General features: G+C 38.7%; 1 protein-coding gene across 1 annotated transcript in view; it reads left to right on the top strand.

The window, feature by feature from the left end:
- LOC126481973 (adenylate cyclase type 2-like) overlaps positions 1-11699 on the top strand; it is a 515598-nt gene extending 503899 nt beyond the window's left edge. Inside the window, exon 22 of the mRNA XM_050105938.1 lies at positions 9457-11699. Coding sequence (XP_049961895.1) covers positions 9457-9810 — 354 coding nt within the window. The 3' untranslated portion in view covers positions 9811-11699. The remainder of the gene's footprint in view (positions 1-9456) is intronic.
- The last annotated feature ends 1806 nt before the right edge of the window (positions 11700-13505 follow it).

Genomic DNA, 13505 nt, shown 5'->3' with positions numbered 1-13505 from the left:
TCTTACTTCGGAAGACTTCTCTCCATTGAGAATGACATGCTGCGTCCTGTTATCTAGGAACTCCTCAGTCCAATCACACAACTGGTCTGATAGTCCAAATGCTCTTACTTTGTTCATTAAAAGACTGTGGGGAACTGTATCGAACGCCTTGCGGAAGTCAAGAAACACGGCATCTACCTGTGAACCCGTGTCTATGGCCCTCTGAGTTTCGTGGACGAATAGCGCGAGCTGGGTTTCACATGACCGTCTTTTTCGAAACCCATGCTGATTCCTACAGAGTAGATTTCTAGTCTCCAGAAAAGTCATTATACTCTAACACAATACGTGTTCCAAAATTTTCCATTGTGCACTGAGCAATACTGTTTTTGAATGGTTTTTGTGTCCTGCCAGAAGTCAGAGCTGTTAATTCACACTGCACACTGACTGTAACTTTCTGTTTCAGAAAAATTGGAATCTTCATTTCAAAAACTCTATTTGCTTTACCGAAAGCACTCTACATCATTTTTTACCCTGGTGTTTATTTCTTTGACTGTCCTTGAGTCATCATTGCTTTCACTGTCTTTGTTTCTGATTCATCTCATCAACCTAGATACATTTAATAAATCTTTGAATACTTGTATAATTTACTTCTGTTGTTAGTTACTGTGCCATCTGCCATCTACACTGATGAACAGTGACGTCTACCGAACAAAAGTTTCTATTTGATTTCTCACATTCTCTTGAATTTACTAAACAGTTTTTTTAATTCAACATATTTTGTCACATTTTTATTATTATTTACTGATCTTGCCTCCTCTTCAATAGTTGCCCCGTTTCATTTGAGATACTGGTTCTATGGATGCTCTGCCAAATACTTAAGTATGAATTGCAGAGTAATCCTGTATATGTGGAAGAAGTAACTCTACCCCACCGTTCTGCAACACATGGCTTCATACTTCAGCAAGTGGACCAGCATGTCTATGATGCCTGTGGTGTACAAATCACTACAGGCCACATTTCAACTGAGGGCATCTTATATTGTGATGAGGAGCAGGAACAAATTAAAGCAGCACTCTGTCTTCAGTTTTAGCTGATGATGAGACAAATGTGGTAATCACTTGCTGTGTAGTGTTTGGACTCCATTCTAAGCTTTTAGGTGGGAGGTTTTGCAGTGTGATTGGCTCACCCTTGTTTCTCCAGCAATCAGCCAGTCACAGTTTTCTGCACTGCTATTTTAAGTCTTTCCACTGAATTTCTCTTTTTATTATTAGTTTTAGAACTGACAAACCATATGATTTTAATATTTGTTCAGTTTGTGTGTGTGTGCGTGGGGACGGGAGGGGAGGGGGCGTGGGGGGGGGGGGGGGGGGGGGGGGAAGGGTGAGGATTTTAGGGTATTTTCGTAGTTTAGTGGAAGTTTTATTATTTTAGCACTTTTTATCCATACTCATCTCTCAGAATTTTAGTACAGGTGCTCTGAAGACCTTCCACTAATGCAACCTAAACACATAGTAATCATCATTATCATCATCATCATCATCATCATCATCATCATCATACACTTGGTCCTTGCCAAGTGCATTTTATTTTTGTTTTGTACTGACAAAAAGTGTTAAGCAAAATCATTTTGTTCCTCTTGGCAAATTCTATTTATGTATCTTCTCTGTTCAATGTATGCTATAAAGTGGTACCATTAAGTTCCTCCTAAAATAACAAACTATAGTGTTACTTGTTAAGATAATACATTGTAAAACACTTTTAAATCTTTCTGATTGTAATAGCTCGATTCTACTCACTACTGTGAAAGTATATTTACAATATCATCAAGAAAGTTGTACCCTTCAGATTATCTCATAGGTAACCTGAATTGTCCTTTATCTCTTTGTTCCTTCATACAGACAAAAGAAGAAAAGAGGACCAAAAAAGTTTTATAATACACTATGCTAAAATTAATACAGTGTGTGTGGAAATGAAAACAATATTTCCTGGAAGTTACAATGTGGACACCCAGACAAAGGTTTATACATCTCCCTCTGAAGACAATAATTATACTGTTCTTTAAAACTTCAACACTCGGTAGAATAGCAAATAATGAAATTTTACTTATTGTATGTGTCAGAATAAAACAAAGAATACATAATTAAACTTGCTGGCAATTTGAGGACAGGCAGGGTGCAAAATTAAGTCCACAGAGTTGTTACCCGTTGCAGAACTTATGGTTCTAATACAACAGCATCAAGTTCAACTGAGAGTGAATGACAGATATGGATTTGTCATTCCATGCTGCTTCAACCCTATACCACAGCTCTTGGTAACTCATGACCAGATGTTTTCAATGGGTTAGAGACATGGAGAATGTGCTGGCCATAGCAACAGTGTAATACCCTCTGTATAGAGGTAGGGCAGGACATTACGACCAACATATGGCCTCGTGTTATCTTGTTGAAAGACAGTGTCACAGAAACCTGGAAAAAGGGCACAGCCACAGACTTTACATTTTGGAAATGTAATGGCTGCCATCGAAATTATGAGCTATGCAAACCAGACTTGATTGTGATTATGTAGACTTTCCCAACATAATGACTGATGATACTCCTCTTGAGTATCCAAGAGGATAATTTAGTCGTCTTGAGATGATATTTCAACAGACCAACAGGCCGCCATCTTCAGGTGTGTATGCTGATGCACCATCTTGCCTGAACTGAGTTTCCAACCGAATCAGTGGCCCCTTTATACTCCGCAGCCAGCCCGCCTTAAGTGTGTGAGCGCCATCGCTGCTGTTCTCAAGTGCAAAGAACTAGTAGTGCACCAATGGAAGCAATAGGCAAAATGGTATATCACTAGCAGAACATTAACTAAAAGAATCTGCTGGTCAAAATGAAGATCGTTGTAGAATAATATCAGATAAAATCAGATTCTGTGTGTTATGTAAAGGGAAACTTTTATTCGTATTAATAGTATTATCAGATAATTGAATTTAAATAGATTTCTGTAGAATATATTACCAATAGCGGGAAGCAGGAGTGATAATTTGCATCTCATTATACAGCGTCTTACATCCCTCATTAAGACAGTGTTCTGCCACTGCAGATTTCTCTGGCTGGAGCAAATAAGTGTGATGGTGTTTTCTAGGTCCTGAATATTACAGACAGTTTAGTGAATATAAGCCACCCCACAATGACAAGGAATTTTGCGAACTCCAGGTTTCCGCAGACACAAGTCATCCTTTAGGAATCCGAGAAGGGCTCTAATCTTAACCAGTGGCATAAATACACTTTTGATGTCATATCATCTTAAAATTTTTGAAATTTTTGATGAAATTCTCCCATCAAAAGGCAAAAAAAGCAACAGATTGACAAGTATCCTCGGATTGCTTCCCCAGTGGTCCAAACTGAAGAGCATGACATATTTGTTGGTCACTATAACCACTCTGCTTAAAAACAACGCATTCGGGAGGACGACGGTTCAATCCCGTCTCCGGCCATCCTGATTTAGGTTTTCCGTGATTTCCCTAAATCGCTTCAGGCAAATGCCGGGATGGTTCCTTTGAAAGGGCACGGCCGATTTCCTTCCCCATCCTTCCCTCACCCGAGCTTGCGCTCCGTCTCTAATGACCTCGTTGTCGACGGGACGTTAAACACTAATATCCTCCTCCTCCTTAAAAACAATTTTAAGATGGTCCAATTCCTGTATCAAATTTTCTGTGTTGGTAATGGCATAGGCTCTCTTCAGCAAAGTCTGCAAAATCGTTGTGAGATGGTGGGATGGATGACAGCTGGTTGCATGATGAGAACGGTCAATATACGTATGTTCCTGATATGCACTATGTTCCAAAGTCCCATTGTCATTTTTGTGAACCAAAACATCAAAAAAAGGAAGGTAGGGGTGCAGGATGTCGATGGGGTCAGGAGGTTGATGGAGTCAGGTGAAAGGTTTTGTAGGGGGCCTAAGGTTCTGAGGATTCCTTGAAGCTCCGCCTGGACATCAGGAATGGGATTACCTTGGCAAACTTTGTATGTAGTGTTGTCTGAAAGCTGACGCAGTCCCTCGGCCACATACTCCCGACGATCAAGTACCATGGTCGTGGAACCCTTGTCCGCCGGAAGAATGACGATGGATCGGTCAGCCTTCAGATCACGAATAGCCTGGGCTTCAGCAGTGGTGATGTTGGGAGTGGGATTAAGGTTTTTCAAGATGGATTGAGAGGCAAGATAATACATTGTAAAACACTTTTAAATCTTTCTGATTGTAATAGCTCGATTCTACTCACTACTGTGAAACTATATTTACAATATCATCAAGAAAGTTGTACCCTTCAGATTATCTCATAGGTAACCTGAATTGTCCTTTATCTCTTTGTTCCTTCATACAGACAAAAGAAGAAAAGAGGACCAAAACAGTTTTATAATACACTAAGCTAAAATTAATATATGAGAAATTCCTGGAAGGTTTGGAGAGGGTGATTTTGAGGAAGAGGAGGTGGGTCCCGCTGTGACGAAGTACTCTTCCCGTTACCCACCAGGCCTCAACCTCTGCTAATTTGAAGTTGCCACCGCTCATACCTCACCTGTCATTCAACAACATCTTTGTCTCTGTACTTCCGGCTCGACTGACATCTCTGTCCAAATTCTTTGCCTTTACATATGTCTGCTTGTGACTGTATATTTGCGGATGAATATGTGTGTGTGTGCGAGTGTATACCTGTCCTTTTTTCCCCATAAGGTAAGTCTTTCTGCTCCCGGGATTGGAATGACTCCTTACCCTCTCCCTTAAAACCCACCTCCTTTCGTCTTACCCTCCCCTTCCCTCTTTCCTGATGAAGCAACCTTGGGTTGCAAAAGCTTGAATTTTGTCTGTGTGTTTGTGTTTGTTTGTGTGTCTATCAACATACCAATGCTTTCATTTGGTAGGTTACATCATCTTTGTTTTTAGATATATTTTTCGATGATGTAACTTACCAAATGAAAGCGTTGGTATGTTGATAGACACGCAAACAAACACACAAAATTCAAGCTTTCGCAACCCACGGTTGCTTCATCAGGAAAGAGGGAAGGAGTGGGAAAGATGAAAGGATGTGGGTTTTAAGGGAGAGGGTAAGGAATCATTCAATCCTCACCTGTCATTCAACAACATCTTTGCCGCTGTACTTCCACCTCGACTGACATCTCTGCCCAAATTCTTTGCCTTTACATATGTCTGCTTGTGTCTGTATATGTGCGGATGGATATGTGTGTGTGTGCGAGTAAGGTAAGTCTTGGAATGACTCCTTATCCTCTCCCTTAAAACCCACATCCTTTCGTCTTTCCCTCTTTCCTGATGAAGCAACTGTGGGTTGCGAAAGCTTGAAATTTGTGTGTGTGTTTGTGTTTGTTATTGTTTCTACCAACGCTTTCGTTTGGTAAGTAACAGAATCTTTGTTTTTTTATACACACAAAGATTCTATTACTTTGTTTTCTGTTACTTACCAAATGAAAGTGTTGGTACGTTGATAGAAACAATAACAAATACAAACACACACACAAATTTCAAGCTTTCGCAACCCACGGTTGCTTCATCAGGAAAGGGGGAAGAAGAGGGAAAGACAAAAGGATGTGCATTTTAAGGGCGAGGGTAAGGAGTCATTCCAATCCTGGGAGCAGAAAGACTTACCTTAGGGCAGGAGCGGGCAAACGTTGCACGCGGCTCATGAGCGCACAGCGGTGCACGTGTGCTGCTCGCGTGCAATCGTCGACCGGGGCAGTGGCGACAGCCAGCAGGTTGCGGCAGAGTAGTGCCAGGCCAAGCTGCGGACGTTGATGCGAAGTGACCACTACGTAGTGAACGTTGTATTTCAAGAACTGGAAAATGTAGAGTGAATCAAGGAAACAGAGAAGTGGAGATTTGCTATCTTTTAAAAAGGAATGGGAGAATCATTTTTTCTTTGAGCAAAAACGTGAGAATTCGAAATGTTTAATATGTGGCAGTATTCTCACTGGTCAGCGGAAGTCTAGTATTGAAGGCCTCTATAATAAATTTCACAAGGACGAGTACAATTTATTGTTGGATTCTGAGCGGATGGGGAAATTGACTGAGCTTAAGAAGAGCGATCTGACGATAGTAGATGATCTGTCGTAGTTGCTGTTGTCATGAGAGATCTGCGACTTTCTTTCGTCATCTCTCTCACCTAATTGATTTAACATTTTATGGAGCACTGTTTTCAATTTTTCAGGACGACAACAATGATAGCCCAGCGGTACGTGCAAGTTATAAGATTGTGCTTAATATAGTGAGAGCTGGAAAGCCATTTGCTGAATTAATAAGTCTCTGTTAAGAGCAAACATCAGTGATGAAAATTTACATAACTGTTTGCGTTTGTCTGTACGTAGAAATTTTGTTCCAGATATTAAACGTATTGTAAACTCCACCTGTGATAATTAAATAAAAAGTATCGTACGTAATAGGTACTCTTTCAAGCCATGCTTTCTTTCAAGCACTCCTACTAACCTCATTCCTTCATTCAATAAACCAAGCTAGGACACAAAACACATTGCAGAGGAAGGAGCGGACAGAAGGTATGGTGGGGAGGGGAGATAAGCGGGTTGTCAGCTTGCCCCTGTGTGCATGCAGAACACCTGTTAACTGCACGCGTGCAAGTGCACCACACACGTGCAGGATTCCTGCCCGCCCCTGCCTTAGGGGGAAAAAGGGACAGGTATACACTCGCGCACGCGCACACACACACACACACACACACACACACACACACACACACACACACACACACACACACACACAGATCCATCCGCACATATACAGACACAAGCAGACATATCAAGTCAGGCAACAATACGTCTGTACTCTCAAGTGCTAGTCCCGTGGGATCACTGATATTCTTCATGATGTTGGGTAGGGTTATGCTGGATCCATAAATTCCATAACTGCATGGTAGTTAGGGGATCATGGCCAACACAAGCACAATATCGTGTGGTGTCTGCTTGTGTCTGTATATGTGCGGATGGATATGTGTGTGTGTGTGTGTGTGTGTGTGTGTGTGTGTGTGTGTGTGTGTGAGTGTATACCTGTCCCTTTTTCCCCCGAAGGTAAGTCTTTCCGCTCCCAGGATTGGAATGACTCCTTACCCTTTTACTTAAAACCCACATCCTTTCGTCTTTCCCTCTCCTTCCCTCTTTCCTGATGAAGCAACCGTTGGTTGCGAAAGCTTGAATTTTGTGTGCATATTTGTGTTTGTTTGTGTGTCTATCGACCTGCCAGCGCTTTCGTTTGGTAAGTCACATCATCTTTGTTTTTAGATATTTTTCCCACGTGGAATGTTTCCCTCTATATATATATATATATATATATATATATATATATATATATATATATATATATATAGAAAGAAACCTTCCACATGGGAAAAATATATTAAAAAACAAAGATGCTGTGACTTACCAAACGAGAAAGTGCTGGTAGATAGACACAATAAAAAACACACACACAAATTTCAAGCTTTCACATCCCACGGTTGCTTCATTAGGAAAGAGGGAAGGAGAGGGAAAGATGAAAGGTTGTGGGTTTTAAGGGAGAGGGTAAGGAGTCATTCCAATCCCGGGAGCGGAAAGACTTACCTTAGGGGGAAAAAAGGACAGGTATACACTAGCACACACACACATATCCATCCGCACATATACAGACACAGGCAGACATTTTTGTCTTATCTATGTGATGTTGGCTGGATATAGCAGTCTCCTCTTAATGTGTTTAGGTTGCTGAATAGGGTGTCTTTCACGATTGACCATCAGCCATAGGCCATGGTGATCAGATAATATTGGATCTTTCACTCCATACTGATATTTATCTTTTGTTAAATTGGAAATTATGTTATCCAGGCATGCCACTAATCGTGTTGGCTGGTCATTCACACAGTAAAAGTTGTTGGATCTTAGCAGGTTTTGAAAATGTGTGACAGTTGGTGTTTTTTGTAGAATGTCAATGTCACCAATGTATACTATCTTGTGGTGCATGTATTTTACCAGCAGGTACTTATTTAGGGAGTCTCCATTTGATCAATAAACTGATTTGTATCAGAGTTTGGGGTGTGATAAATAAAGATGGGCACTAACTTTTGTTTTGGAAGTAGCACTACAAAAATTTCAAAAAGTTGGTCTTTGCAAAACTGATCAACTTTCTGTGCTACATATTCAATGTCAGAGTTTTTATTTACAAAAATTGCAATTCCTCCATATCTGCTTTTGTTTCTACAGTATGAACTTGCTGACTCAAATCCTTCAGGGATATACAGAGCAGTCTCATCAGGCGTGAGCCAGTGTTCATTTACACAAAAAATGTGGCGTGGGTTTGAAATTAGGAATAAATCTATTTTGTTTCTGATTGACTGTACATTTAGATGAAAAATTAAATTCTGTTGTCTGCGAGAACAGGCAAAGAATTTGATACTTCTGTATTTACAGTTTTTGTGGTGCTGACTGGGGCATAATAATTCATAAAAAATCTTCACTACAGCTAGTCACTTTCCTACATCTGGTAGATGAGCGAGTGAAGATTGGATGTGCCATGTTGTCTTGGTTTCTCTAGTGGTATGTTACAATAATGTGGTGCAAGGGTTTTAACATGCACCAGAACTGCAGACATGCACCTGCAAACAAACAAAAAATTATTTGCATTACTTTTTTGTGGTGTTTATTAAAACGATGACTAACATTTGTAGACCACACTCTGCGTGTTATTTTTATTACACCCTTCCATATAACAAACACTTTCTTCCTCAATGAAGAGTTGCCCAAGAATATTATGCCTTAAGAAATCAGTGAATGATAAAAGGAGAAGTCTGTTAACTTCTTCAAAGTTTCATCTCCTAGGGTCCACTTCTATCCATACTACAAAAACTGCTGAGCTTAGACATTTAGAAGATTTTCAGTCCAGGTCCTTATCAATATATACACCAAAAAATTTAGAACCTTCTGTTTCATTTATTGATTTTCCTTTATGCAGTATATTTAATAATGTGACAGTCCTTTTGCAGAGTGTCAATTAGTATGAAATATTGTATAAAAACAACATCTGAGTAGCGTAAGACAAAAGCAATGGTACCCCTTTTTTAAAGAGCCCAATTTTCTACTAAGTACTGATCTACAAGTAATTCCCTTAATTATCTATGAGAGTAGATCAGCACTACAGTAACTAGTTGATAATAAACTTTACAGAGTAACTTGCAGTGGCTATTACTGCCCATAAATGTTTTATATGACTGATTCCACATTCCTGAAGGAACACAATGTGACTCAAAAGCAAATTAACAATAAATAAATGAAGGAATCAATCAGTCAAAGAACACCCCAATATGAGTAAAATTTATATTTTATTTGTTTTATACAATGCCTGTTAGCATTTAGAAAATCTACCACATTTAGTAATTAAAGTAAATATGTATTTTGGTACCGCTCTGCAAAGCATATCATGATTAAATTTAATTTTCAGGTCACTGAAAACACTGCAGAAGTGCTTGAAGAGCAAGGTGTATGTTGTCAATATCGAGGGCCTACCTATGTAAAAGGCAAAAACTACATGACAACATACTTTGTTTGCATGGGTGACAACTATGAACTTCTTTTAAAACCAAAGTCTCCTGATATTGTTAACGAAGAAATTATGCCAGAAAATGCTCAGAAAGACATAACTAATGTTATTTCAAATAAAGAACTTAATGGTGTAATTAAAAGTGGTGAAACAAATCATATTACGAGCAACTGTATCAACAGAATACAGCACAGTGCAGCTGGTGATAGTGAAAGGACTGAAGAGAGTGAAGAAGAATACAACACATCATTATAATTTCAGATAGCTGGTGCATACTTCCACAAAAAGAAGTGCTTCAAAACTTCAATATTAATTGTCAATAAACTGGAGAACATAATTTTTCCAGCATATGTTGAAATCATACATGTAAATATGTAAAATGTAATGATAACAAGACTGACTGAGTTAATACTTTGCATATTAAATCTCAGACCAAAACATATTCCATAGCGAATTAACATTATATGACCTTGACAAGTAGACTGGAGGATTTATCAAGATTTGAAAATTCAGCTAATGCCTGTATAATCTTGATCATTCCTTTACTATTACTATTGTATGGTTATGTTGCCTTGCTTTATATCTTTTAATGAGTAGCTCAGATCCAATGTATTGTGTGCGGCTGTACACACAATGAAACTCTAATGAAATATTTAGATTCACTCTCCTTTGTAACCACTGTTTTCTGAAAATACTGAAATTCAAAATGACATGACATACAAGGTGCAGTGCTTCCAAATGGACCACCAGCTAAGTATTTCCTAAGAATGAAACAAGCAACAAAGAAAAGGAACATGAAAATCAGCTTCTATTTCATAATGCAGAGGGACATCATGACAGATGGAAATCTGGTTTCATTCTCCTTAACAAAATGTTATTAATTCTTTTTGTATTTAAACTACACTGATTGTACAAAGTAACAGCTAATTTCCAACAAAATAAACTACCTAATTTCTTGTCAGCATGCCCGTGTGCGCATAACATAAAGTATACAGATACATAAGTGCTGACAGTACACAAAAAAATATTTCATTCATCATAAAAATTCATCATAAGAAAATATATGAGTTGAAGTAATCTACTTGTAACATCTCACATTTTTAAATTTATCACCCCACAAAGAATGTTGGCCAATTTCATTTATATTTTTACTACAATAATAACAAAGCATTGAAGATCTGAGTAATAGATTTTTGTCCGATTTGTAAATATAGTAAGTGATAATTATGCCATTGTGACAAAACCATAGCTTTATTATTATAGAGTTGTGTAAATCACCATTTCATACATATCGGTGTAATATATATACTCTGTACATACAGTGATATGTATATTTTATAAATACTTGTTAACTATTGAAGACTGTTTCAACAAACAGAAACTAAGACTACATATAATGTGTCTTGCAATTTGTATTAAGAAGTTTTCCGTGCTAAAGCAAAAAATCTTTACAACTTGTATGAAACAAGGTAATTTTACATACGTTATTTCTTACAAGCCAAACTAGTCATAATGTTTGAAAATTACTTTTTTTCATAAAATGAAGAATGCAGTGTTTTGACATTTGATTTTCTTAAGCAGATTTCTGGTTTCAGCTTTACAGCCACTATCAGGTCATAAAAAAGAATAATAATGTACAGGATGCACAGTCATAAATTGACCTATTTAACAAAATAAACACTGCTTAATCAGCTGCTAAAAGTTACAACGTGGTGCCAGTGGCACTGGTGGAAGGTATGGTTATGAACATCACAGATCTGACAATGGCTGAAGGCAAATATGGTAATCTGTTTAACTAAATCAAAAGTAACCTAGACTATGCATTTTCCAGTTTATTTAGATATCAAGTCACTGGCGTCCTCCAAAGACCTAAGTGACTTCATTTAATGATACTTCTTTCCACTTCCCCTTCTCTAGCAAATCCTTAATTCACAACTAACGACCATTTCAAGTCTCATAATTGACAACCCCAATATATTAATGTACAAATTCCACAATATTGCATAAGCCATCTATATTCTATTCTATTCTATGTTGACAGTCCTTCTCTTTTGCCCTTCCTGCACAAAATGTGATTCTTGTACAAAGTTTGATATTGTAATAACATCTTACCTCATGAATTAAAACTTTTTTAAATATCTTTTGTCAGGCTATGTTGTAATTTATTATATTTATTTTTTGTATTATTGTTGTATTTCATTGTCAATAAACATCTTTTACTTTGGAATAGATGCCAAAAAGAAACAGCAGTGTGAAGTCTGTAATTCTGTTGGAACGACATTTAATACAACCCATGTTTGTTAGATACACAAGTACCTGATATGAAACGTGCAATGCGATTTATGCTTCATTTCCTTTGATAATCATCTAGGAATCTTTACTCCTGTAACTTGGTCATGAGTGATAGTTTGCATTCTGATATTTTATTTTCTCATACATTACTGTTCCAAATCAAAGCATGGAATTTAGCACAATATCACATCGCAATGTGTAAAATTGTAATGTTTTTTTTACATGCTGAAAAATACTTCGTGCAAAAATATATTATGAAACATGAAGGCAAAGAATAGAAACACAAACTACCTGCTGCGATGTGTCGCTATGGTTGTAAATACAGAACAAATCCAATGTAAAGCTCAAATACCACCATAAGAGATCAAAAGGAACCACAATAACTGTTCTTGGATCTTTATTGTCTGAGGGATTGGTTGCATCTGCTGCTATCTGTTTAATTAATAAGTGTTGCACTCAATTATGTAAGAGTGTCCCCCACCCCAGAAAGAATCTCTGCTCTCGTAGACCAACAGCTTTGGCCTATTGCCATAACCTATCCTCCAATAAAAAAAGTCACCAATCATTTCCTCCACTGATTCTCCACAGTACCCGTTCCTTTACCACACAGCATACTGCTCATCACTGTTGATGGTACCTCCCTCTACACTAACATCTCCAGTGCCCATGGCTTTTTTGCTATTGAACACTGTCTACAACCTCTGTCCTGGTCATCATGACAAACTTTATCCTTACCCACAATTACTTGTACTTTGAAGGCATATCAACTGCAAACAATTCTATGCTACAGCAATGGGCAATAACATGGCACCATCCTATGCTAGGCTATTCATGGGCCAGCAAGAGCAATCCTTTCTTTACTACCCATGATCTCAAACGATCTTATGATGACTTGTTCATGGGCCATCTAGAGAAATCCTTCCTAATCACCCAGAGAACCAAACCCTCCACCTGATCCAAATTCATTGATGACAGCTTCATTATATGGATGGGTGAGGACACCCAATCCATATTCCTCCAGGACCTCATCACCTTCTCTTCCATTTGCTTCATCTAGTCCTCCTCAACCCAACAGATCACCTTCCTCAACGTTGACCTCCATCTCAAGGATGACAACACCAATACCTCCGTCCATATTAAACCTACAGACTACACCCAATACCTCTACCTTCACAGCTGCCACCCATTCCATACCAAGAAGTCCCCTTCATACAGCCTAGCCAACTGTGGTTGTCACATCTGCAATGATGAGCAGCCCCTTTCCAAATATACAAAGGGTATAACTGAGACCTTCACAGACCTGAATTACTGCCCCCCCCCCCCCCCCCCCCCGATATTTGTACAGAAACAGATCTCCCATGCTTTGTCTCTCTAGTCACCTACTACCTCCTACATACCCACCCTCTGGACGCAAAAGACCACTTCCATCATGACTCAGTACCACCCACGACTGGAGCAACTGAATCACATTCTTTGATAGTGTTTAACTACCTCTCGTTGTGCCTTGAAATGAGGAATATCCCACACCTCCCACAGTGGGATTCCACCGCCAACCAAACCTCTGCAATCTCCTTGTCCATCTCTACTCCACCCCTGTCCTCAACCACTGTCTCATGGCTCATATCCCTGCAATAAATATAGATATGAGACATGACCCA

The sequence above is a fragment of the Schistocerca serialis genome, chromosome 5 (assembly GCF_023864345.2).
Source record: "Schistocerca serialis cubense isolate TAMUIC-IGC-003099 chromosome 5, iqSchSeri2.2, whole genome shotgun sequence".
NCBI lineage: Eukaryota > Metazoa > Arthropoda > Insecta > Orthoptera > Acrididae > Schistocerca > Schistocerca serialis.
The sequence above is the reverse complement of the archived record's forward strand: the minus strand, read 5'-3'. Positions and strand labels throughout refer to the sequence as shown.